Raw genomic sequence first — 26,156 nt, forward strand, 5'->3', positions numbered from 1 at the left:
AATATACTGAGCTGTGACGATTTAGCTCTCTGTATTTCAAGCTGATTAAATATTAATCTCTAACTGTATGAATCAAACTATTGTCGGTTTCCCGTCACTGCGGGTAATGTGATGACTAAAAGTCAGAAGCAGAAGATGCTTTCTAAACCAATAACCCGGTCAGCATGTTGCGGTCGGAGGCGTTCCACTTAAAAATCTCATTTTCTCATATGTTACAATTTAAAACTAATCTGCTAAAAGTAAAGAACACGACCAGGAATTAGTTCATTATATTAATAAAATCTGTAGAGATAAAGATAGAAACAACCTTTTTTTTAAAAAAAGGTTGTTTCTAGTCCCCTTTTATTACAGAACCCCCATAATCCCTCACTGGGTCACACAGATTAAGGACTTGTCCAGAAGATGAGATACAGAGCTCACTGGCACTCTTTTCCACCATGTTGTGTCACACACACACACACACACACACACACACACACACACACACACACACACACACACTGATCAGTCCTTGGACTTTAGCCCAACACTCCAACTATGCTGTACTGTCAGAAGGCTGGTTGCTTATTCTTTGTTCTACCGTTTCTCTGGTTCCTTTTTTAATATTTCTCTTGCATCAGTTTATAGATCAACTCGCTGTGGTTAGTCCAGCTGCCGTGTAATGTTGTTACAGTACAGAAAGTTCAAATTTATAACTCTCTATACTTATAAATTCACTCTGAAGACTTATTGGTAATGGACATAAAGGTTTCAAAAAAGTTTTAAACTAACTTTTTATTGCAGCAGAATAATCCTACACTGTAAAAAAAACCAAACATCAAATGCAACAATTTTCAATAAAGATTTTTAAGAGAGTTGAGGTCACTATGCCGATCATTATGCCAAAGGAAATAAATATTTAATTGCAATTTAAAACGTCCAGCAACATTGTAATGGTGTCTGAAATCAGGTAGTTTTAGCAATTAAATACTAGATCGAAATCTGCTGAACATTTAGTCACGTTTTGTCCCAAAATGAACAAATAAACAACAAAATGATTCTAAAAACACTCAGTGGAAAAGAGAAGACCAAAGACTGGATAGAGGAACAGTCAAGGATATCTTCTACATGCACAAACGTCGTAGCAGAAGTTAAAATGGCAAACAAATCGAAACTCTAAACAACTTAAAAGTAGGTGGATCTCTTCTTATTATCCAGATGGTTCAATAAAACCCCAAAACATCACCGAAATCAGCCTTTTGTGCCCCCTGGGTTCAGTACATATCTGCCCTAAATTACACAGCAATCCATCCAAACTCAGATAATCTTGATCAAAGATGCTAGCAGAATGAGCCGCGTCCCTCGTGCCACGCTCTGCTTCATGAACGTATTGGTGGCAGTGATTTATCTCAGAGGCGTATTGGGACAAAATTAAAACCACCCGAAGACTCTTCCTGGCCTTTTTGGACTGTAAACACCACGCCTGTTTGTTGTTGGAGCCATTGTTTTGAGTGCACACACATTTGGAAAGTCTCGTGCGCGGCAATGACCCCGCGCCGCCAGCTGGGTTGGGCTGAATCGCGTTCAGAAACATTCTCATCTGCCTCCACGACTCTGAGGAGTCCATTAAATGTTTCAGAGAAAAGTCATTTCTGAGAAACAACCGCAGGCTCTCTCTGTGTTGCTGCACAAAAACATCCAAGAAAAATGATTTCAAGGATAAACAGCTGAGCAAGTTTACAACTGAGGATTCAAAAGTGAAAGAAAAGTGAGAAAATGTCTTTTATAGCTTTAATATTCCAATGAATCACTCCTTTAATATCGTAATATGTGTCAAGCAAAGTGAAATAAAGCAACAAAAAAAAGTCAAATCACGTCTCAGCAGAAGCTTGAATATCACCTAAACTCTCTAATCCACTCTCCCAATCAGTGACAGATTACATACATCACTTCCTGCTTCTGTTGCGTCTCTCCAGCCTCGCTGCAGGCATCGCGTTGATCTTTAAACCGTCTTCCTGACACACTGCTCAAGTCCATTATGTGTCTTACTTGTCGGGGATATTCAGCTATGAGGTCAGAGATGGAAGCCTTTGGCTCCAGAGTCAGATTAGGATGCGGTGAGGTCGAACTTTGAAGAGAAAGGCTGCTGTGATTCCAGAGGCTGCCGGCCTCTTTGTGACCCCACAGTGTTTGTTCAGCCATCCTCTGGGAGATAGATGTCTGCAGCTGCCTTATGGGTTGATCTTAATTAGATGAGACTGAAGAAGTGGCAATGTTTTTTTTTTTTCCTTTTCTTTTTTATTGCACTTCAACTTATCGCTCCGTCGGTGTCGGGCTGCAAAATACTGTAAAAATAAAGCTGCGACGACATGTTTTGCTGTAATTTTAGCATTAAATGTGAAGATGGAAACAACAGGAGGAAGGTTCTGGTAGCTGAAGTGTTAACTTTGATGGAGGTTGTTGTTCATGTCTCCCACTATCGTTGCTGAAATAAGGCTATTTAGGGAAAACAGGCACCCAAACCAATTCTACTTCAAAAATATGACGTTGTCTTTATTAAATTATGAATTGCATGCTATTAATAATTAACTGAGTTCAATTTTACAAGCTGCATCACGCCCAGTGTATTTAATTAAGTTCAACGTATAGTTGGCAGTAGTTTTATGTTGTTTCCTTTTCTCTTGTGAGAAATTTGATCTTAAATAAATTCATCAATTCATATTCAAATTTAAAATGTTGCCATTTCCACAAAACTCAATCAATAAATAAAAAAAAAAAGGCCTAAAAGGAATAAATATTGGAATATTTCTTTTGGAGGAACTGAATATTTAATAGTGTGTCCAATATTTTTTTTTTTCCAGCCAACATGGCTGAACGGTTTCTCTTAATATTTCTTATTAAATTTTACAGGCGCCCCGCGAAAGTGTGAGTGAACATGCAAAAGAAACAAAACAAAAAAACCCCCGCTATCATCACCTCTTCTGATTTTAATTCCATTTTTGACGTTTCCCGAACTTGTTCGTCCTCCACTCACGTTTATTTATTATTTATTTGCCGATTGATAAATACACGTCTGGATATCCAGATTAATCTGCGGCCATGACGATGATGTTGACCCACTTTCATCTCCCCCACCTCCCCGCCCACAGCTATCGGTCGCCAAGGAGACGCTTCCCTCTCATCCCATCAGACGCTGACAAAGGTTAATCCATCTCATAACACACACACACACACACACACACACGCTCACGCACACACACACACACACACACACACACACACATTTACAACACATAATGTAAAGATTTCCGGATTATACAAACACTTAAAGATTCAGGTCAGGCTTGTTATGATGTGGAGTTTTTTTTTCTTTTTCTTTTTATCCACTGTTTAATCGAGACGAGAAGTTTAAATGCAAAAATCATGCAAACCCTGAACCCGTCCTGCTCTGTCACACCTGTGTTCAGGATTTGCACGCGGAATTTCTTTTTCACTTCTGCATGTTCGCCGAAAGCCCACCTCTCTCTCTCTCTCTCTCTCCCTCTCTCTCTCTCTCTCTCTCCCTCTCTCTCTCTCTCTCTCTCTCTCTCTCTCTCTCTCTCTCTCTCTCTCTCCTGGAAGCAGAATCAACTCGTGTATATACAATTATTTTCTGACTGCAGTCAGCACGGATGGTTAAACCGGCGCACACCTCCACAAACACACATAAAAACTCGCGCACGCTCCCAACCACCAGCCCCCCTCCCACCTCGTCCTCCCAACAATTTCTATCCAACAAGCCACTAATCCTGCTGGCCCAGATTCGGCCCGCGGTCTGCTCCATTGCGCGACGCCCTGCCGCCGCTGTTCAAAAGCGCACACATTTTTATTTATTGCTTCAGACTTGTCTGCTTACGTCATGCGACCCCATGCAGGAGTCACGTGACACCGGGAACTGCTGCACCTGTGACCTACTGTACAGAGATGCAGCAGCGTGGGACACCAGCGTGAGTCACTGTGGAGGAAAAGCATCTTCATCTCCACCACCGTGATCATCATCATCGTCACCCTCTCTCTACTGCCTGTGGGTCATACTATATTTATGTGATGTCTATTTTTTGCGCGCGTGGGCTTGTGAGAGAAGATGCATGACTGTCCGCGTGTGCCCAGATTTGAAACGACGCCCACCCTCCGAGCGCTTTGCATCTCGGCGTTGCCTCGGCAACAAGTCCGTCTGTTTGGGAAGAAAGAAAGAGAGATGTGGGGTAAGGGGGGGGGGGGGGGGGAATTCTGACGCGTCTCATGATCTGAGTGTGAAATATTTTGCCAAAATAAAAATAAGGGAGACGAGAATTATATGGACAGGAACGTACACACGTCTGTTTTCCGCAAAATTATTTCACAACATAAAGGCTTTATGACATTTATTTATATTTTTTCTTTTGTTTTATCCCCAAACGTTCAAAATTATACCTGCAGGCTCCAATATATTTACTTCCAGTAATATTCAGATAAATGGCCTTATCAAGCTCCGCCTCAATCCCACATAGTTTTTGTCCTAATATCTAATATCTCTTCTTGACAGTAATGGCTGAGTTTACCTAAACTGGCTGCTTTCCTGACACTAGATGAATTAAAAATGAGTTTGAGGTCAAAGTAATTTGACCTCAACTTTTAAAATAGGCAGTTATAAAAGCTTTTAGTATTCATGTTACTGCTTAATATTTATAACATCTGAATCCAGGTACTAGTTTGAAACTTGGGGGCCCAATTCATGTTTAAAATGAACTGCAGTTGTGGAATAGTATGGTATTGTTTCACCATTTCACCCCTAAAAACATAATATATATCTGAAGATATGCGACTAGACGCTCCAGACAATAAAAGGGTTAACAGGCATCCAGTGCGTTTTCCAGAAAGCAAAGAAATACCTAAGCTTCGGGTTTCGTTCTTTTAAAGGTTCTGTAAAAGTGATTAAATCCAGTCATAAAACAGGAAGATTATGCACAGATGCTGCAAAAGTTGGTACAGGAGAGGAAATCTTAACTTTGGCATGAGAAGAGTGGATAAGGCCTGCAGATGTGGAAGCATAAAAGCGAGGGAAAAGAAGAAAAGCCACGATTGATGCCCAAAATAGTACATAGTTGTCAGAAACCCCAATAAAGCTGTCAGATGAGAATCCAGCAGAGGAGTCACAGTTTCATGACTCTCTCAGTACCTTTAAATGTTTGGTTTTTTTTATCCTCTAATCAACCCGTCAGTAGGTATAACTACTCTGTTTATCTGGCTCTGCCCTCACGTGGGTTTTAGAGCAGCAGGACATCAGAAAAACATATTATTTTGTATATATTGTGATTAAATTGGCTACAGTGAACACACTTTTTCCTGTTTTTTTTTCTCCATCAAAATTTACCCACTACTCCTTATGAACTGTAGCATCTTGTCCTCTAAAGCTAAACTCTATATATTTAAGAAATCCTTTCAAACAGGTGTTTTCCATCACAAAATAAGAGTTAAAGTGGTGCCATTTAGCAAAAAAAAAATAAACCTGTGCAAACACATTAAATCAAACTACAGATTTTGCTCAATCGATTTTCTAAAATACATTGATTATTTTAAATTTGGAGTTATTATTTTGTGTTTTAACTTGAGGGCTTGGCGATGTTATTGACAAATACGAGTCACTCAGTGACCATCAGCGTCTTTAGCGTTGACGGGCAGCAGTAGCTGAAAAATTGACATAATTCATCCTTCATTTCTGCAGTGTAGCAGTACACTAGTACACTAGTGATTGGTTAGAAAGCATTTAAAACAGTTGTTTTAAAAATGTTAATTAATACCACTTATTAATTACATTTCTTCTTAATGTAGCATCCGAAAAATAACCTCTGGTGTTCCACTAGGCTTGGTATTGATGTCTTAGTTACTTATGATTTCTGTAGATATACAGTTTAACGAGTTAAAGTATTGCTTTTACTGATGATACGAGTTGATTTTATTCAGAGGAGGATGTGAAAAAAATAAAAAATAAAAAAATACTGGCAACTAGAGAAAATGAAAAAGAAAAGAAATTGATGTTGACATCAGCTGAAAACCTAAAACATTAAAAACAGACTCTACTGCTGCCGGACAAGCGCTTGTGTCCTTTATTTTAAATCAGATCAGATTGTTGCACTTTCTCTGTTTCTCCAACTGAATGATCAAATTTTCCTTCAGCGTGTAGCACGTCATTAAAAGAGAAGCTCTTTTTTGAAGTCTGTCTGCTGACAGCCGCTACATCCAGCATCTCCCGCTACAAATCCACTGGCGAGGATGCAAAAGGAGACGGCTTCCCCTCCCACCCCCACCCAGAAGCTCAAAGCGGAGCAGAGACGAGCCGCGGCGGAAAGAGAGAGAGCACAAAGAGCGAATTCACGGAGGAGGACACGTGGAAGGGGTGTCGGAAAGAATAACGATGAAGGCAACAAGCAGGGGGATGATGAGAGGAACAGACGAAAGAGGAGAGCCGCGGTTTGGGAGTAGCAACGGGCCAAACGAGGAAGACGTTCAGGTCGGCATCCTGCAGGAAAACGGCCCCCAAAGTTCTCCCTGGCAGTAAATCATGTCGCCGGGCTGCATCCTGTCTGTTCTCGAGTTCGCACCAGCCTGAAGGCGATAAACGGGCCCGCTGCCTTATTGGAAACAGATGCTGTGGCCTTTAGAGGGGTCAGGAATGGGGAAGAGCTGGATGCTTTTGGTATAATTTTTGCTTTCGAGTTGGGAAAAACAAACATGATGTTTCCCAAAACAATTACGGGGAAAAAAATGCTGTTAACGCACCATATGTTTGTTGTATCGTTTGAATCAGGGGTGCAAAGTGCGGCCTGTGGGCTCATAGTGGACCTCGGCGTGATTTTGTGCGGTCGTTAAGACTTGTTAAAATAGAAAATACTCAGATTCAATAAGGTGTTTGTATTTTATTCAGCATGATTTTTATTTACAGTTTTATTTTCAAAATATTAAAGCGACTTCGAATGTGGCCGTTCACTAACTTTGGCTAGCATTAGCTGCTAGCTCCACTCGTTCAAACTCACCATCATGTTTACAACTCTCCATTTAATGTCCCTTTAGATTTTTCTAATTTAATATCAAATATTGATTACCAAGCTTCAGCACTTTTAAAAAGTAGAGTTAGCACTGAATACTCATCCAAAATCAAACATGGCGGTGATCGTGGGATGTTTTTTTTTTTGTTTTTTTTCCTTTCACTCCATTAACATTGAACATTTTTGTCTTTCACATTTAAGAGAACGTGTTTTGACGTGAACGTCAACAATTTGGTGTCAAAGCAAAACAATGCCGGCGCCTTTTAATATTTAATACCAAACACAACGGGCTTGGATTTACAGCGACCAGAATGAGTTTCAGCCCAGACTGTAAACGTTCCTCTGTTTATTTCGCTCCATTTCGTGTTTTTGTGGTCAACACTTAATCACGTGTACCAGAGTATGCATGTATGCAATTCAAAATGCCAAAGAATAACCTTCATAAGTATGACGCTGTGCTTGTGATCAAATAGAAATCCAGTGAAAATGAATTTATGCTCATTTTACCTTCGCTGGATGTTTAAAAGTTAAATTATTTTTTTTTGGTTTAGACACATTGAATCAGGCTTGAATACAATTTTTCTGCCCCCAATTTTCTAATAAGAAAACAAACATTTTTAAGTAGATAATTCAGTTTAGTGTAGATGGCGTCCGGAACGTGCACACATGCTTTTACCTGTTTGTTGTCTTGCTCGTTACGAGCTCATGCAGTCTGTTTAATCTACATTAATCACTCCCTCCTAATCCAATCAACATCAGCCCTCATGTGAACACCTGACATGAGGATGATGATGGAATGAATCTGAGCTGTTAGGTAAGCTCAAATTCTGCCTTGTAATCCAAGAAATTCACCAAAACTAGTGACATTTTTGTAAATATGTCACTATTTACATATTTCACTTGTGAGATTTTATTCTTGCAGCTGGAATCTATTTCCATTTTCCTTACACAAAAGCTTTCAACTGTGTGAGATTATTGGTTTATTTTTGCTTAATCTGGATCTACAAACGACCGAAAATTGTGTTTTAAAGTATAATACAGATTATAATTAGTATTCCTGAGACTATTTGCTTTGAATTATTGCTAATAAATACATTTTGTATACACTGATATTCCCTGTGATTTCCCCTTTAATTCAGATTTTGCATCAGTTACGGGATGATCTGCTTCTTTAAGAAATTGTCTCTTGACTTAAATAGTAAAATAACATTTCCATCTTCCTGCTGTGCTTTGTTTATACCAATTATTACATTGTTAGACTTCTAAGCAGCTGCTTGTGGAGCCTATTGCTGCTATAATCTGAAATTTCCTTTTTTCTAGCAAAAAGAATCTTTTTTGTTTTGTGTTATATTGTACGAAAATGCAGTAATATTCCATATATCTGATTTAGAGGCGATGTCCCTATTTCTGCATGCTAATGGAGCCTGGAATGTTTATTCCCAAGCTTAGAAAGTGACACGAACACACACACACACACACACACACACACACACACACACACACACACTACAGGCTACACACACTTTCTCTGCAGAACACACAAAATAATCTCATCTGCAGCCCTTGTTTTGACCCCATTCTGAGATAACGGATAAAGTGTGTCAATGTTGAAAACCGATCGATGCATCTAGAAAAATTTGAAAAAAAAAAAAAAAAAATATATATATATATATATATATATATATATATATAATAAGAATAGCACAAACACCACAGGAGAAAGGTGTGAAAACGGATCAAATTGAACACACTTTGCACGTTTTGCACACAACCAGTGAAGACTCCCACAGCGTCCAACATGATGACCTGCATAAATATGAAGCTGAGGTCACTTACCCATGTCCGCCGCTCCCGTGGAAACTTTCCCTGAGACAAAAAGTGCCTGAGATGCTGTCCCACAGGTTGTCGTGCCGCACAGAAACAACTGGACGTCCCGTTTAGGAATCAGAGGAGGAGGAGGAGGAGGTGTGACGTCACCGCCAGAGGCTAGAAATAGACGCAAATTCCTGCTCCGGATTTACACGTCTCATCAAACACAGTGAGCCATTAAATGCGAAAAAAAAAAAAAAGTTTTCTTTAAGGGTTTACAGTGTGCACCTCAAAACAAAGTGCTGGTACTGGATTTTATTTCAGTTTGTAAATGTTAACTGATTTCATTTACTTAATGAAATATGTCCTATTTGATGTTGAATGGCGTCCGCTCGCAAATGAACGAGGTTATTAGGCCCAATTTTGCTCAACCTGTTTCAGCAAAAATGTACGACACGCTACTGTGGATGGGGAAAAAAGGAGGAGTACCAAACCTCAGAACTAGCATCATTTGAGAAATTTTACAAAAACAAAAAAATGTTGGATTTTTCAGAGAAAAATTCAAGAAACTTAGAGATTAGAAAACACTGAAAAAACCCCATAAGTATTTCTGAGTTTCACAGAATTTTTGACTTTTTTATTTCTGAGTTTCAATGTTCACCTTTTGATTTCCGTTATGAAAATGCCGTGTAAGCAGCAACTACCTTTCATAAATTAAAACTCATCAAGTTAATGAAGGAATGGAAAACAGAATCTAGAAATAAAAATATTTACTTGGTACCATTTTCATTTTCATTTTTTTTTTTTAACACGAATCCAGATCAGAAAAAAATATTAATGCTAAATACCATGCAGTTAATATCCTATTAATCTAGAAATGAAAGATAAGGGTGAAATTGTTTCAATATTTAGACATAAAGCACTTTATTATTCATTACATTTCTGTCAAAATACAAAAACAAGACAAAATCCATGTCAGACGACGCGTGGCTGCAAAGAGGCAGGGATGATAACTGTAACTCCTGTGTGAAGCTCACAGCTTCAGCGGGATGACGGGCCAGTACTTGGGCTGCTTCAGGTCGCAGTTCCTGTCGAACGCCAGCTGCATGGCCGCCTCCATGGCCAGGATCTTGGCTGCGTCTTGGCCGTAGAGCTTCTTCATCTCGGCGGCCCGCCTCTCGCCCGGCCGCTCGGCGGGGGGCGCGGCGCTGCGGCGGCGGCAGACGGCGTGCAGGTCCTGGTCGGCCGGGACGTAGCTGTCCTGCTGCTCCGCCTCCAGCTCCTGCTGCCTCCCTGCAACGTATCATCATCATTACTTCATCCCACATCTAAAGGAGTTGGAAGTTGACCCGTCACCTGGACGTACTCAGCTCCTCTCTGTGTCTCTCCGTGTGGGCGAAGTACTGCCGCAGCTCCTCGCTGATCTCCATGTTGCTGACATCGCACTCGGTGTCGCCGTCTGAGCTGCTTTGGTCTTCCGTGTCGTCGTCGTCGTCGCTGCTGCTGCTGCGGTCGCTCCCGCTGGCCTGCCAGTCGTGGTAGCGGCGCTGCCGTGCCGGGCCGTGAGCCGCTTCCCAGGCCTTCCTGTAGGCTCCCCGGTGCCTCCGGCGCCAGGCCATGGCCTGCCGGTAGTGCTGCCAGTAGCGGCTGTAGACGGGGCTGGAGAACCAGGACATCACGGCGCTGACGTCCTCCTGCAGAGAACCAAGACTTCTTATTTCTCCATTTACAACTCAAGTAGGACGATTTAGTCAGGAGCCTCGCTGCAGCTTTTTGTAGACTGCAACTGGTTTTATGTTTTGGTTAGACATGAGTAGAGTGTCTTGCAGTAATCCAGATGAGACAAAACAAAAGCATATTAATATTTATACATGCAGCATTCAAACAAAACTTTAGAAACATCTGATTTTGAAAACTATATAAGAAAATCAGACTTTCTGCTAAAAATAAGTAAAGATGTGTTTGTACAGAAGCATTTGTATTGCAAATTTGCTGAAAAATCATTTCTTTTTCTCCACACTCTGGCAGGAATAAACAGAGAAACTGATTTCTTGTTTTTCTGGGTATAAAAAGCCATTTCAGACCGTTTGGTGTTCAACAAGCTAATTTCTCTTATCTGCTCTGAATTTCTGTGTGGAAATGTAGATATTTTATTTTAAGTGTTATGGTTTATGTTCATACTTGAGCATAAATGTAATTAGCACAGAATCTCCTCCATTAACTGTATTGTATCTTTTTTTTTCTTCTTCTATTGTCCTGAATGTTGCTTTCTATATTTCTGTAACGCTTTTCATTTTTTTTTATTCGTATGATTCTGCAGAGACTTGAGTATATTTGTCTAGCTCTCTGTGCTGTTTATGCTCTCATATTTTCTAAATGCTGCGTTTTTGCAGGAGTAAAGCTGCAGAAACCAGAAGAGACTAAACAGGAAGCCGTAGAGTACTACCAGGTGTCAGTAATTGAGGCTAATTTAGCTTTCCTACCATGACTGACTGGACGCAGCTCTAACTCCAGTCCCTCCGCAGGTCGTCTTCTGTGTGGACAGAGATAAAATACAGTAGGTAAATGTAACACTTTCTTGTAAGGCTACTTCCTGTTCGACGTCCTGTGCGTCACGGTCTGCTGCGATTACAAGACGTCGACACGACGCCGCTCTTCATATCTTAAACATATTCAGTAAACGCAATATTTTCATCTATCGTTAACTCAGTACATCAAATGTTTACCTCTTACTGTTGGCGGCCACATTGAAAATTTCCCAGCAGCCTTTGAGCGAAAGGAAGGCAACTCCCGGCTATCTGTCGCCCCCTTGCGGACATACTGCAAATGTGTTTAATAGTAATAAATTGTGCAACATTTAGGCCCGAATAATGTTTATTATTATATAGAAACTGGTATAATGTTGGGTTATATTAACTGCCTTTTATGCTAATAATAATTTAGGTTACCAAAACTCTCTTATTTATAGGCTTCAACAGAAATTTTATTTGAAAGCTCCTAAAATAAAACTTAGGATTTCAAGATTGTAGTTTAAAAATGAAAATTAAGTAAAAAAAAAAAAAAAAAAAATTGACCTCCTTAAAGATTCCTTTCTCTTCCTTAACAATGAGATGTTTCAGATCATTAATTGCATTTTAATCACCCTAACCCTAACCCTACCCTAAATGATTATGTAATTTATCTAAAAGTGAAAAAGTAACTGCCCGTTAAACCTAATAACTACTTTAGCAACATTGTTTTCAAGTGTCGAGTGTTAAATTCCTTGCAACAACATCTCAAGTTTCACATAGGATAAAGTTACTTTGGATCACTTATTTCCCTATTAAATATAATCATCTGAACACTTTGCACTTAATCAGATTATCTTTAGGCTTCTGTGTGTGATGTCGATGCTAAATTTGTCTCACAAGCACTGTCACCCTCCGAGGGCGGCACGGCGTTAGAAGGAGGAGAGGCAACGCAACAAGATTTGGTGGAATAAGTTTTATTGGTGCTGCAGTTCACCAATACACCGACACCCATTTCTCCACTGCAAAGCACAGCAGCTGGCTTTAGCTTTTGGCCACTTCCACCCACCAGGTGAAGGAGTGACAAACAACAATAAATGATTTACAAACTCAACACAAAATAAATGGTACAAATAAATATTTACATGCATGCAACTTAGAAACAACTAATCCTAAAGTCAATCAAGAAATTAAATCAAACTTAATATAACTTTAGAGCATTATCCTTCTTGGCTCAAATGGTATGCTCCACCCTTCTAAGGAGACACACCTGGAAGGTAAACCCCAATTAACACAACACACAACTGAAATACAGAAATGAAACAAAAGTATCTATTCTATAAATAAATATCAATTAATAGGGATGGAGCCCCTGGTCTCCATCACAAGCACATAACTGATTAAGTCAAGTAATTTAAGGTAAAAATAGGGCAAAACAAAGTGAAACATTCCTCTGTTAAACATTTGGATTTGATATTTGACGGGCGCCTTCCTATTTCGCCAACAGGACACAAGCAGAGCAGCTTTGTTAGACTTGTTCTACTGTATATGTGGGTCATACTTTGGCTTCAGGCTTCAAAGCTTTCAGAGGAAGTGGAGAGAGGCTTGCGTCTTCTTTGAACATGTTTTCTCCTTTCACGCAGGACTATGTTTGTGTTGACGGTATAAAAAGGAAAAGCCGGGTTTTGTTTTGATTTTTATTACTGCTTGTAGCATGAGTAACAAATGCGCTCAAATCCTTTTTCTGCTGTATACACCTAGTCTTGTACATTAAAAATGTTCTGTAGAAGTATATATATATCTTTCTCTGCTTGTAGTAGCGGCTGTTTTGGTCATGTGATATTCAAGTTTTAGTTCTAAACAAGTTTTCTGTTGCTTTAATCTTCCCAACAACCCACATTTTTGTGAATGAAACCTCATCCTGGACTTTATTTCTGTTTGATTCCTTGTTTTATCCTGATGCGATTCATAAAGTAGCGCCAGCCACGTGCTGCTGTTCTTATCTAGCTTACAGAGTAGCACATGTTAAAAGCCGCAGCGCCCAAACCAAAGATGAAAGCAGCAGATATTTTAAAGTATTTGCTTTTCAATAATACACATCACGTTGCTTTTACCGCCAGTTTCTTTTCATTCCTCGTTCTGAATCCGTTTTATAATTCTGCTGTGTAGCTGGACACAGCTGTAAAAGGTTGCATATTGTTGTGTGCTATCCATGTTTTTCCTATAAGTGAAGCGTGGGAACCCCAAGCCTATTCTGTTCACACTTTTGCATTGTAGTGTGAAACCACAACCTTCCTAGCTCACCACCTTGACCGCTCTTAGCATCATCACCAGTCAGAGCTACGACACGAACAGCGTCTGCAGACTCTGTGTTGCTTCATCCCATCAATCTATGGCTGGGAAATATTTCTTTTTCCTTTTCCGTAAAACATGAAGCATAAATGGTAAAATCCCCAAACTTCACGGACGCTGCCTGCATTTAGTTTCACACCGTGCAGTCAGTCATTTTTGTGTTTCACAAACAGACGTGATTGTGGGCAGGACGTTATAGGCTGGTGTCAAACTGGCAGGCGACTCGTGCAACACATCACCCACCAGCCGTTGGAGAAACAACATGCCAACTTCACAAAGTGACGACTGCTCAGAAGACAGCAGTCAGTCCTCTAACGGAGAGATAACTCACAGAAAGAGTCCCTGATGTAATAAGCTATGAGTTAAACCATGCTGGTTTTAGTTCCAGTTTTGATAATGTTGATGACACGTTTCCCTTTCTTGGTTGGGAGTTGCATGTTTATTTTTAAGCCTCAGTTTCAGTAAAAGAGTACATTTCTGTTCAGCTCTGACTATCAATTCATCTCAGGAAACATAACTGAAGGCGTTCATCAGGAATAACTCCTTGCTCCCCTTTAGATCCTCTTTTTATTGTCCGTTTTATTCAGAAACTATGACCTAAAATAGTACAAAAACAAACGAACAACTGTTTTCAGATGATTAATTCATTTACAAAGGAATAAAAGCTGTCGAAAAAGTAATCACTCCCTTCTGACACCATTTATTACCTGTGATTATTTGTATATTTAGAGGCCACACCGGCTGAATCAAGAAATTTCTTAGAAATAGCTTGTTTAACAACAGGAAGTAGGCCAAGATAGGTGAAAACATGACATCATCTAAAGACATTTAAGAGCAAATGGGAGATATTAAGTCAGGAAAGTATTAAATCTATTTACAAGGCTTTGAAACTCGAGCAAAGTAGAGGAAAAGCAATTGTCTTCAATATATCCCAACTTTGTCCCTCTTCCTTCCTTTTTCATTCTAAAAGCCTCCAACGTGGCCAAATGAACCATCAGACAAAGAGCAGTGGCTCTAATTATAGCCGCTGAGAGAAACTTAGAAATTAGTCGTTTTGTTTTACTTCCTATTCAGTGTAAGAATTTGCTTTTGCCGTGCCGACCTTCACCCTCCTTCTTGCATCAGCTCTGAAGAGTCATCAGACAGCAGAAGTGTTGCGCAGATCTTTTGACCGTCATGGATCTGGACAAACTGTGGCTCGTTGTGCTGCTGCCTCTTTGTTTTTGCTTGGAACCTGAAGGTACAGGAAAGGAGCTTTTCCATGTAACCTCTACGCACCAGCCTGTCTTTCCTCCATATTACACCTGATCTTCTACTTTTTTTTAAACTAATCGTTATTTTACATTGTAGTGGTAGTGGCCGCGTTTCCTCTATTAATTCAAATTGTATGCTAATCATTAATCTTCTCATTATTGGAGGCAATAATTAGTTATTTTTGTACAAACATGACATGCAAAAAATTGTATTCCTACCCTCCACATGATGAAGCTAATAGTGATCCACTTGTGTTTTTGTGTTGTTTGCTTTGATGCGTCTCCAGCAGATGACGGCGGCTCTTCTCTGCTCAGAGCGATCAGCTGCATGGTGGCGGTCAGTGCGGCGGCTGGATTTACAGTCGTAGCTGCGGTGACACTTGGACTCACCTTGAGAAGAACACGCTGCAGGTGATCGTCTACATCTCCTCTGGCAAAACCTTTATTGGGGTTAAATCTACAAAACCGTAAGATGTAAAAGAAGTGGTGGACCGCAAGTTGTTTGTGACTCATCTGAAGTGAAAATCAACATACAGAATGGATAATTAGGTCAATTAGTCAATGGGCATAGAAGATAAAGTCAGACATTTTTAAATGTTGTTTAAGGGTGCAATCAATTTTCTGTGCAGACAAGAATCTTTGTGCCCTTGATGCTGATTTCATAGGTTTAACTCTGATTCTTCTTTTTGCTTCCAGATGCTGCAGACGCCCTGAAAGTCTTGAATTAGACGTAAGTGAAGCTTCTTCTTTAAACACCGAGATGCTTCACTGTTTGTGAAGAAGTGCTGAAGATTTCCTTTCCTGTTTTCGTATGTGTGTGTAGCGGCAGCAGAAACCTGCATTTCAGTTCAGATCCCTTAAATATCTGAATTAATGTCGCAGTTTTGGAAGTTTAACACAACGGCGTGTTAAAAATATTCACAACTTTAGAACTTTTTCACATTTTATCTTGCGAGCACCAAAACGTTCCATGTATTTTATTGCCTACGTATGAGATAGACAAACGTAAAGTGGTGAACTTATTGTATTACAGCACAGCTTTACCAGTGTTTAACATCGCAACTAACAATTATGCAACATTTCCGATGTTTTTGTCAAAATGCATTCGTTTGGTTTTAAGTGTGAAAAATGTAAGAGATGTTGATACTTTTGCAAAGTGCTGCATGCTGAAACAATCAACCTAAAACGTCTCAAACTATGTAAATTTGTGACATTTTCACACAGTGGATGAGGCGCAAGGCATGAGAGTAAAAACTACAAATCTTCTTGAACAGCTCAATGATTGTAAAAGCTGTAAATCTGCAGTAAGTGTTTGTTGGTCCCCTGTTGTTGATGTTTGAGGAGGTCAGTGGTGGCAGACAGGATGAGGGCGTAGAGTGACCTAAAAAACACCCGGGTTTCAGTTTGACTGCGGCTTCCTGATCACACTTCCAGTGCGTCGAGCGTCTCTCTCTGGCCACCGTTAGGATGCTTTCAAAAGTTGACCCTCTTGTTAGACTTTTCAAAGAAACTCGTGGACGTTTCTTAGCTGGAGCTTTTGTTGTCTTTAACAGGAAAGCGAGTACGCCAGCCTTCAGCAGCCTGCGGGAGATTTCTACCAGACTACATCTCTGGTGAACCGGCCGCATGTCGGCGCTCTGGGGAAGAAACGTAAACAGGCCTGTTTAGAGGCTGAACAAGAAACACAGGACATTTATGAAAACCTGTAAAGCAAAAACAAAAATTCTGTGGTGAAAGAAAAAATCTGCTAATCTGGGAACATCTAGTTCTACCTTTACAAATATTTATAAATTACGTTATTTAGCTTTAATTAATTTCTTGTGATATGAGGCATATGGGTGGTTTCCCAGGGCAGCTGTAGAAAGGGGGCGGACAAGCACCACATTCATTCTTAACTGACTTTTCTGTTTTATTTGTGCTGCAAATAGTTTATTATTTGTAGCTGCTTTCAGCAAGACCACATTTTAATGTCCCAGAATTTAGATCATTTTCTGTATTTTATTTTGTTTGGTACCAGGAGCTCAACACATGAAGCTGAACTGACTTAAAAACTCAACATAAATAACTTAATAACTTATTATACTTTGTTTTACCCGGTATATGTTTTGTGTTTTATGCTAAAAGAAGTTTTTATGTGCTGGATTTTTGCGCATATGCTTGTACCTAAATAAAAAATCATAGTAGTATCGATTATTGCAAGTATCCTCAACTTTCAGTGCCACACAGGAGGGGAAGAAAAGAAATGCAGACCAAGATGCAGCTGATTTTAATCACTTCCATCCTGAGATTTTTATGTTTAAGAAGTGGGACTGGTGCAGGGACCAATCATGGACCCCAAAAGAAAGCACATTTTAGTTCTTACAGTCATATAATTTGTTTTTGTTGAGTTAAAAGTGGAACGATAAGTTCAAAGATTAACACAAGAAAGTCTATTTAGTCCAACTATTTTCTCTTTTGTCAATCTGAGGTTTAGCTAAAAACGATGCTGAGCTTCGAGTCTCAGACTGGAATCCTGATGTATGCATCCCACATTCTTTTAAAATAAATGATGTTTTTGATACTTATGTCTGTGCATTTGGATGATTTTATAACTTTGAAGTGAAGGTTGTACTAAAGGTGATGTCGGCTTCCTTTTAAAGGGGCGTTTTGCAGCTCGTATCTTTGTAGAGTTAAAGAATCTGCGGTTCAGCTGCTGAGGTAAAGTGCAGAGCGCCAAATAAACCATTCACAGTGAACAAGGAGCAGCAGCAGAAGCATTGCTGCTGTAATTGAAGAGTTGACCAGCATGGGCAGATATACTCTGTGCTTTATTCTCCTTCTGCCGTTCACTTTTTGCTCCTACGACAAAGGTATGTACAAGAACTGCTTGTATGGAGTGTCTTTTTTTTTTTCCAGTTCTCTTGAATATTCTTTGTTTAAAACAGCTGTGAATTACATACAATATTTGCAAACTCGAGTTTAATATTTGTTTTTTGACTCATTGGTTTATTACTACAGATAATCTGGAGCCGGTGGTGAAAACCGTTGGGAAAGAATCAGATTTGACTCCAGTTTGCAGCAACTCCACACTGGATCCAATCTTATTTGTTGTCTGTCGGATCAGAGCAGTGAGGAGCAGAGAAGAAGAGTGTCGTGTTTCTTACCACCTGGAGAGAGGCTTTGAGCAGGAATGTGACTCCAGGTTTTCACTCATGATAATAAATCCAACAATGTTTCTCCATCTGAACAATTTAAGACCAGAAAACAGTGGAAGCTACAGCTGTGATTGCACACGCCGTGATGGAACGTTTACGCTACAGCTCAACGTCACTGTGGAGGGTAAGGAAGAGATTTATTAGCTTTGAAAATCATTAATATCAGTTTAATTCTAACATGATAAAGATTTACTAGGATGACATGACAGTGAAAAGTGATGAGATGTTTAAGTGATCGAGCTTTATGTGGACTGGTGTGTTAAAGACAAGATTAAAAAACTAATTTTAGTTAGAAAACTAAGCCGTTTCACATACATCTTTCAGATTTGTTTTTCTTTTTAATGTAAAATCAGCATAAAAAAAAAACAAAACATTTACTGCATATGGTTGTCTTTGTCAGGTATTAATATTTCTTAATGAACAAATTTTGAAATTCCTGGATTGAAAAAAAAGATCCAGGGTTTTATGAATTTTGAAGGCGTCTACAGATTTTGAAATGTTTTTCTCTTTGTCATTTACGTAAATGAAATGTGAGAATCAGTTGTGTGTATGTTTACCTCATATCAATGTTTTAAATACATAATCATCTGCATAAGAAAAACTTAGTAATTGAATTTACTTACTTTCCCCTATGAGTGTTTTCTCATGTTTTTGTGTATAAAATGTTTTTTAAAAACCCTGACGCACAAGAGGCTTAAAATTCTTCACTAACTGGATATAAATTTTACAATAAAAAAAGAAAAACAAACGGAAATACAAAAAATATTAACAGATGAGTTTAAATTGTAATTTAACACGCCATCATTATATGCGGTGGCTGTATGAAACACAGTTTCCTCAGTATTCCTCAAAGCGACGGTGTTTTGGATCAGTTTGCATCAAGGCCTTTGAAGCCCTTGCTTCACAGTAATCCACTACTTTGCATCAGGTTATTTAAATTCATAAACAGTATCATAAATTGTTTTAAATGTGACAATGAAAGAAGAAGTTAGAATGGTAGAAACACTTTAGCAAGACAAAAGTTATTCAATACATTATGATTTCCATAGAACTTGTTCAGATATTTAATCCCTTTGTCAATTTATTTTATATTTTTCAGATGATAAAGACACAATTCCTCCTCCAGAAACAATTTCCACTTCAAATCAAGTCATCTTACTTGGAGTGTTTGTGCTGATTGTTGTCATTTTACTAGGAATCATTTCCATATGTTGCTGCAGGAATAAACACAAGAGGTAGGACATTCTGACCAATCAATGAATATCATGCATTTTAAAATTAATATTTATAATCGTAGCTCTTCCTCTATTTTTGACCTTCTGGACTCCAAAACACAAGTGAGAGAAATATGAAACTTTGACCGCTAGCTGAAAACTCAAACGTCACTGAAAGTTTCCCAGTCTGGGTCTAAAAGTTGCCCCAGTTTGGATTCTGTCTATCTGTCCTAAATTTGCTTTTGGATTTAGAAAAAATCTTTCCCAGATAATCTGATGATAATCTGGACCAAAAGCGTTTTTGTATCAGCTCTAGTGTTTGCTGCTGAGCTGCGTTAGAGGAAACCACAGGGCTCTGTTCTCGGACCCTTGTTGCATCGTTCAGTAAAATACTTTAATTTTGCCTAAATTAGATCTTAGAATGGTAATCCAAGCATATTTTTATTCTTCTCTAAGCGTTTCCTTGTTGCTTTACCTGCTGCCTCTTAGAGATATTATAAATCATATTTCCTTTCAATCTTATGCAGATGACTGTCAGGTTAATTTTCCACTAAAAGTGCATTTCTGAACACTTTATCCTGTCCAGTAGATTTTGTATTTCTAAGTTATTTTTGGCACGTGGAAAAAATGTAGCTGATTAGAAACAGCTTGTAATATATTAATGTTTGTTTGCAGAAGAAAAGTGAAAGTCCTGACTTGGACTGAAGTGACCAGCACAGCATTGTACCTGGTAAAACACTGAATGAACTGTTATGTTTGTCTTCTTTCAGTCTTGGTGTCACAACAGTTTTTGTTTTTCATTTGTTGTTAACAGGAAGCAGCGGTGGCTGAGCCCTACCTTAAACAGGAAGTGACGAGGCTTTATTCTGAAGTCAAAGTGACCCGTTGTCAAACTACAAATCAGTGAAAAATTTCATACAGACTGAGAGGATTTCTTCTCCTGCATGTGATCAATGTTTGGACTGGGTATAAGAAGTAAAAAAATTTTTTTTTTTTTTTTTTTTGCCACCAATTAGCAATTAGTAGTCCTATCTGACTACTAGTTTTATAAAGAAAACTTTTTTCTTATAAAGAAAAAAGTTTTCTTATAAAGTGAACGTTGCTACGAGTTAGCAAGATAAACTTATTTATTTTTGCCGACTGATGATATCTTGATTTATGCAACATGCATCCACATGTTTCATAAATCACAAATATAATAAAGTTTTCCGTATCACTGATTATTTTTTGCCATTTTTTTTCCGTCTGACCACTTCTTCAGCTTCGCCACAAGGGCAGCGATGGAAAATGTTGTGCACTTCCTTTTTCAGTGGGTCTAGAACTAGATCTTCCTTTTGTGAGAACAAACACTTTGTCTTGCCTCTGAGGTTTTCACTGTTGGCACTGTAGAAGACTGCAAAAGGGGCATGAGCCTGCTCAGTACGGCTCAGTTCGGTTTCACTCAGGCTCTCAGGATACATGGAAACCTCGTCTGGCTCTGCTTCTGCTAAAGGTGAGACGCTGTTCCATCTTTAACGCTCTTTGTCTTCACCTGAAGGAATTTAGTTTAAAATGTGTTATGAAGGTAAATGTGCTTCTTGTCTTCGCTTACAGGAACGAGCTGCAGCGTCTTTGTGGTTCGTCGTAGGTAGTTTAACCAGTATGTGGAGATGCACATTGTGGTTTGTTTTACTTCTGCGGCTGACACTCTGCTCCTACGACAAAGGTAAAACAAACATACAGTAACTACTGTATTGTACCCCGAATTACAAAAATAATTGATCTTTATTTCTTAAGTTCAACAGAACCAAACAATATTTCGTTTCGCTCATTTTCAATCAGTACATCCAATAAATGCTGTTCAATAGCTGCTCTTTGCCATTTTTTATTACTACAGATAATCTGGAGCCGGTGGTGAAAACAATTGGGAAAGAATCAGATTTGACTCCAGTTTGCAGCAACTCCACACTGGATACAATCTTACTTGTTGTCTGTCGGATCAGAGCAGTGAGGAGCAGAGAAGAAGAGTGTCGTGTTTCTTACCACCTGGAGAGAAGCTTTGAGCAGGAATGTGACTCCAGGTTTTCACTTATGTTAACAAATCAGACAATGTTTCTCCATCTGAACAATTTAACACCAGAAAATAGTGGAAGCTACAGCTGTGAGTGCACACGCCGTGATGGAACGTTTACGCTACAGCTCAACGTCACTGTGGAGGGTAAGGAAGTGATTTATTAGCTTTGGAAATCATTAATATCAGTTTAATTCTAACATAAGGAAATGTTTATTTTGTTTAAAAACATCAATAAGTTTTTGTCTACCACAAATCACATTTATCACAATGAAAATAATAAAATAGATTCAGAGCAAAAGTTTATATTCTTGTTGAAGTATTCATGCTTCTTGAACTATTTCAAATGCCAATTTGATTTGGGATTTTAATTGAACACCAACCTCATTTGAACAGTGAAAATGTGTAAAATTGGAAGATAATCCATTTTTAGCATCGCTGTTCATTTAACATCTTTGATAATTGTCATTTATTTATTTTTTAGATGACATAGACACCATCCCTCCTCCAGAAACAACTTTCCCTCCAATTTTTATTATTTTATTTGGAGTTTGTGGATTGATCATCATCATTCTATTGGGAATCATTTCTGGATGTGTCTGCAGGAACAAATGCCACAGGTAGGAGATAAGAATGGTTTTTCTCTAAAGTTAATCCGTCATTAACCTTTGATTACTGTGCATTTTGAAATTCAACCCATCAATCAATCAATCGCTTTATTTTGGTAAATTGTCCACATTAAACACAGGAAACAACAAAAGAAAAAAAAACAATAAATAAATTATAGTACATAAGGTCAGTTGTTCCCTCCTCCAAGATAATAGATAATAGAAACTTGGTAACTCGAATGTTTGCTGAAGATTTACAGGAAATGTCCCAGGCTGGGTTTAAACTCGCCCTAGTTCAGACTTAACAACCATCTTAAGATATTCTAATGGTTTTGATCCGCAATTTTGGACACAATTTTCTGCATCAGTATCAATGATTTTGTCTCCAGTGCTGCTCATCTGCCTTCAGGGATACAACAAGGCTCAGTTCTTGGGACCTTGTGATTCCTCCTTGTGAGGTCCGGTCCATTTTCTCTACATGAAACCTTCAAATTGTAATCCATACTTTCATAATTGTGCCTTATTCATTAAGATGTCCTGTAGCATTAAGGTAGAATGTGTGCATCATAAACAGAGGCTGTAGTTGCTGACAGTCGTTTTGGGTTTGATTCCCGACCTTACGACCTTTGCTGCAAGTCTCCCCCTTCTCTCTCTCTCTTTGCCTGGTGACCATCAATAAAGGTCTAGTGCCATAAAAATAAAACATATTTCCTTTCATCCTCATCAGGTTAATTTACCACTAAAAGTGTATCGCTCAGAGGCTTTTCTAGCTTTTCCTTAATTGTGTGGTTGAAATTTGAAAACAAATCATCTTGAGTTAGAATAAGATTTTAGTCATGTTGTTTGGCCAAATGACACCTGCAGCATCGCTGGTCTTGCTTTATTTTTCTGCTCTAGTTTGAAATAAGTAAATCATTATTCCATTATTAAACTTAATAGTGTGGGAAAAATCCTGCTTTTTTCAGGTGTGAAGCTTTTAGAATCAAAATAGTGAAATGTTAAACTATAGCTTTTGATCTCTGTAATGGAGTATCACAAGTTCTGTTCTCAAACCCCTTTTTGTATGAATGTTGTCTCTTATTGATATTATTTTTAATAATAATATATAATAAATGTCTTTAATATTCCTTCTAATTTTTATGCAGATGACAGCCAGGTTTATTATCCAGTCAGACATATCATCCTCTTTCCAATCTGTTCTTGACTTCCTGACAGACATAAATCCACAAACTCAATTTAAAATTCTCCTTTTAAGCATCCTTAATGTTTATCTTAAATCTTTCTAGAATTAAGCACCATTTCATTGACTAAAGTTGTGAGATCAGTTTCTTTAACCTGCTCAAGATCTGCGAATCAAATGCAAAGGTAAAATGTTCTTCTGCTCCAGGTTCAAAACTGAGAAAGGCTTTGCTGTGGGCGCATTTATTTACTCTTCAAAAACACAGTTACTGTCGACTTTCTACCCAGTTTGTGTTGTTTATTTATTTATCATAGGTTAAATTGTCAATGAGATTCCATGGCAACAACTCCATTACTATGATTACATTACCTGCCTCTCATTGGTTTGATCTCGGTCTTAGTTTTATAAATTAAGTCGTAAGGCATCATTTACCAGTATATTGTTTTAATCTATCTGCTCATGATGCAGATGAAGTCAAAATGATGATTGCAGTTTATGGGAAGGCAGGATGTTCACGTTTGACACATGGCACACTTTTCAATGACGGCAAAGCAATCACACTTTACCCTCTTCAGCTGGCGTCCTGCTTCAGCAGCATGAATGGTAAGGAGGGGAAAGTTTGAACAAACCGCAGAACCAAGAACAATCAAAAAAAGAAGAAAAAAAAATGTCTAAGAGTTCATCTGAGTGCAGAACACGGAGAAGATCCATTGATGTTTATTAGTATCTACAAACACGTCCACGGTTGTACAAAAGTTAATATTTTGACTGGAAATGTACAATAACTTCTGTTTGTCGTTTAGAAGAGGAAGACGCGAAGTGACCATAACACCTCATCCAGACACGGTACATTACGTTGTAAATGATTGAATCCAATGCAGCTTTTTTCATTTCTCGCTTTACTTTGAGAGATTACTTTCTTATCATTTGGCATGCTCTCTTGCAGGAAGTGCCGGACATTGAGCCGTACAGCGTCTTCAGAGAGAATGAACTTTATTTAACGTCCGTAATTCACACCAGCCTGTCTACAAATAATCTGATTGTGATTGGGATGGATAATCCGAGCTCAGGGAGACCTTTATAGACATTTCATGTTTTAATTCATGTTTTTCTATGGAGCACTGTAACTGTCGACGTTTCTGTGTATTTTGTTTAAAACTTATTTTCTAAATATCGTAAAGTGTTTCTCCATGTCAAAGTAAAACAAAGACCAGAATAATGTCACATTTAAAAGAAGAACCACGTTCTCTTTCTCCCCCGCAGTCTCCTCGGCTCGACCTGCTATAACGTAACGGGTGAGGGGTGAGTTTGGGTATTAGGGTCGTTTGAACGTCGACCACTCACTCAGGCAGCAGCAGGTCGAAGCGAAGCGTTAAGGCTGACCGACAAATTCTCAACATGTTCCTTCTTCCTGTCTGAACTTCCTGTTTTCAGCCGCACAGGCCGCGCGGCCTGCTGGTGTGAAACTGGAGGTGAAACCCTTCCACACGTCAACTGCAGCGTGCAGATCTGTACACAAAGATTACTCTGCAAACACCACATTGACTTCTGATCCCTCTTCTAACTAACTTCACTCCCCTGTTATTTATTTGTCTTGGTTGCAATAAAGAAACTGAAAAGATGTAAATATGTAGGGAAAAATAGAATTATATTAACATTAGGGTTTTTTTTTCATTGCATTACTTTTTTTTACTTTTGTTTTAAATCTCACTCAAAAATGGGTTTAGAAGATTCTTCCAATAAGGATCTGCTTTAAATGCTCACTACAGTCTGTTCTATCACCTGTACGCCAATGATAATTTATTTTTGTTGCATTTACAAGAGACGAGGATTTGATTCCTAGATACTGTTATAAAAAAAAAAGTAGTTAAAGTCAAGAATAAAGTCTTCTGTGAAACTAAAGTCTTATCTTTTAGAATCTGGGAGAAAGAAGATTATTTGAGTAAATGATTAATGGGTTCTGTCATGTTTCTGGAGAGCATGTGCTCTTAAAAGGAGCACTAGTTCAGTTTGTTTAAAGTCGACCATCTTGTAGCTTTTACAGTAAACAGACCACAGTTTGGACTGAAATGTGTAAATATATTTCTATTAAAGGCTGTCTTGATGTGGACTTCATGCTGTAATGCAACAATTAGCTTGAGAAGATATGAAGAGTAGTAACTACATGTTTGGTCTCAAAATGAAACTTGAGTTTCAACCAAGAAAATCTGATCTTGGGAGGGTCATTTTCAGGCCACAACAGAAAGATACTAAACCTCAACCAGCAATATTTTGTGTATTGTATACTATTTTTTTTTTGTCACGTCTGGACAAGATTTAAAAATATTTGCGCAGATATCCAGATTTTTTTTGGGTCAAATTTTGCAGTTTTGTGTATAACCGACAGTGTCATCTGCATACATGTTGACATCGTCTAGGAATAACTAGGAAATCAACAAAACGTGTAAAGACACCTGGTCTTTGTGGGACCTCTAGGGGCCAAGAGAGGGTATAAAAGACAGTTTTGTGAATTGGTTGGAAATGCTGTTTGATTTTTATCAATTACACTTGTAAAATTAATGGTAGGACAAGTTTAAATTTATTTGAATTATGTTGTTTGGAAATACCTGAAACTGTCAATAATTTCAGTTGATATTTTTATGTTGGTAATTATTGTGAAGTGAAAAGAAACTTAAAGTATCTCGTGTTTATATGCTCCAACTCTTTTCTTTTGACATTTTAGCTGATGATCAACTCAAAAATGCTTTATTCATCCCAAAAGGAGAAATTAAATTGACGTTTAGTAGAAAGTAATTGTGTGAAAACATCAAATCTGGTGGAACTCAAAGACAAAGCAGCCATAGTCCTGTAGTTGCACTTCCGTTTCTGTTTCTTTGACAAACAGAGAATCGGTGGTTTATGTTGTGACCACCAACATACACTGTCAACCCAGAGTCTGTTCACTGG

General features: G+C 38.5%; 2 protein-coding genes across 3 annotated transcripts; one reads left to right on the forward strand and one right to left on the reverse strand.

Annotated features, from left to right (window-relative positions):
- Window positions 1-9,748: 9,748 nt before the first annotated feature.
- gemin8 (gem (nuclear organelle) associated protein 8) lies at window positions 9,749-11,630 on the reverse strand. Its single transcript, XM_044109767.1, has 4 exons — window positions 11,579-11,630; window positions 11,336-11,385; window positions 10,219-10,546; window positions 9,749-10,145 (listed from the first exon to the last, which is right to left on the reverse strand). Exons 2-4 carry the CDS (start codon window positions 11,336-11,338, stop codon window positions 9,886-9,888), a joined length of 591 nt encoding a protein of 196 aa, XP_043965702.1. The 5' UTR covers window positions 11,339-11,385; window positions 11,579-11,630; the 3' UTR covers window positions 9,749-9,885.
- Window positions 11,631-17,712: 6,082 nt separating this feature from the next.
- On the forward strand, window positions 17,713-26,148 carry LOC122827160. 2 transcript variants are annotated; one of them, XM_044109774.1, is made up of 6 exons: window positions 20,504-20,864; window positions 20,966-21,077; window positions 21,249-21,569; window positions 21,907-22,042; window positions 24,017-24,056; window positions 24,157-26,146. In XM_044109774.1, exons 2-6 carry the CDS (start codon window positions 21,014-21,016, stop codon window positions 24,292-24,294), a joined length of 699 nt encoding a protein of 232 aa, XP_043965709.1. In that variant the 5' UTR covers window positions 20,504-20,864; window positions 20,966-21,013; the 3' UTR covers window positions 24,295-26,146. The 2 variants fall into 2 exon arrangements, with proteins under 2 accessions (XP_043965708.1, XP_043965709.1); XM_044109773.1 differs by lacking the exons at window positions 20,504-20,864; window positions 20,966-21,077; window positions 21,249-21,569 and adding exons at window positions 17,713-17,813; window positions 17,962-18,282 and having other exon boundaries at window positions 24,014-24,056; window positions 24,157-26,148.
- Window positions 26,149-26,156: the final 8 nt, after the last annotated feature.

This window comes from Gambusia affinis, linkage group LG24 (assembly GCF_019740435.1).
Source record: "Gambusia affinis linkage group LG24, SWU_Gaff_1.0, whole genome shotgun sequence".
Taxonomy (NCBI): domain Eukaryota; kingdom Metazoa; phylum Chordata; class Actinopteri; order Cyprinodontiformes; family Poeciliidae; genus Gambusia; species Gambusia affinis.

Bases quoted from the DNA above. Each gene is read 5' to 3' on its own strand.
- gemin8 (XM_044109767.1), bottom strand. The intron at 10,146-10,218 runs GTACGTCCAGGT...GATACGTTGCAG, and splicing joins GAGACACAGAGAGGAGCTGA to GGAGGCAGCAGGAGCTGGAG.
- LOC122827160 (XM_044109773.1), top strand. From the start codon at position 17,750: ATGGGCAGATATACTCTGTGCTTTATTCTCCTTCTGCCGTTCACTTTT. The intron at 17,814-17,961 runs GTATGTACAAGA...TTATTACTACAG, and splicing joins TTTTTGCTCCTACGACAAAG to ATAATCTGGAGCCGGTGGTG. The intron at 22,043-24,013 runs GTAGGAGATAAG...TTTGTCGTTTAG, and splicing joins TGCAGGAACAAATGCCACAG to AAGAGGAAGACGCGAAGTGA.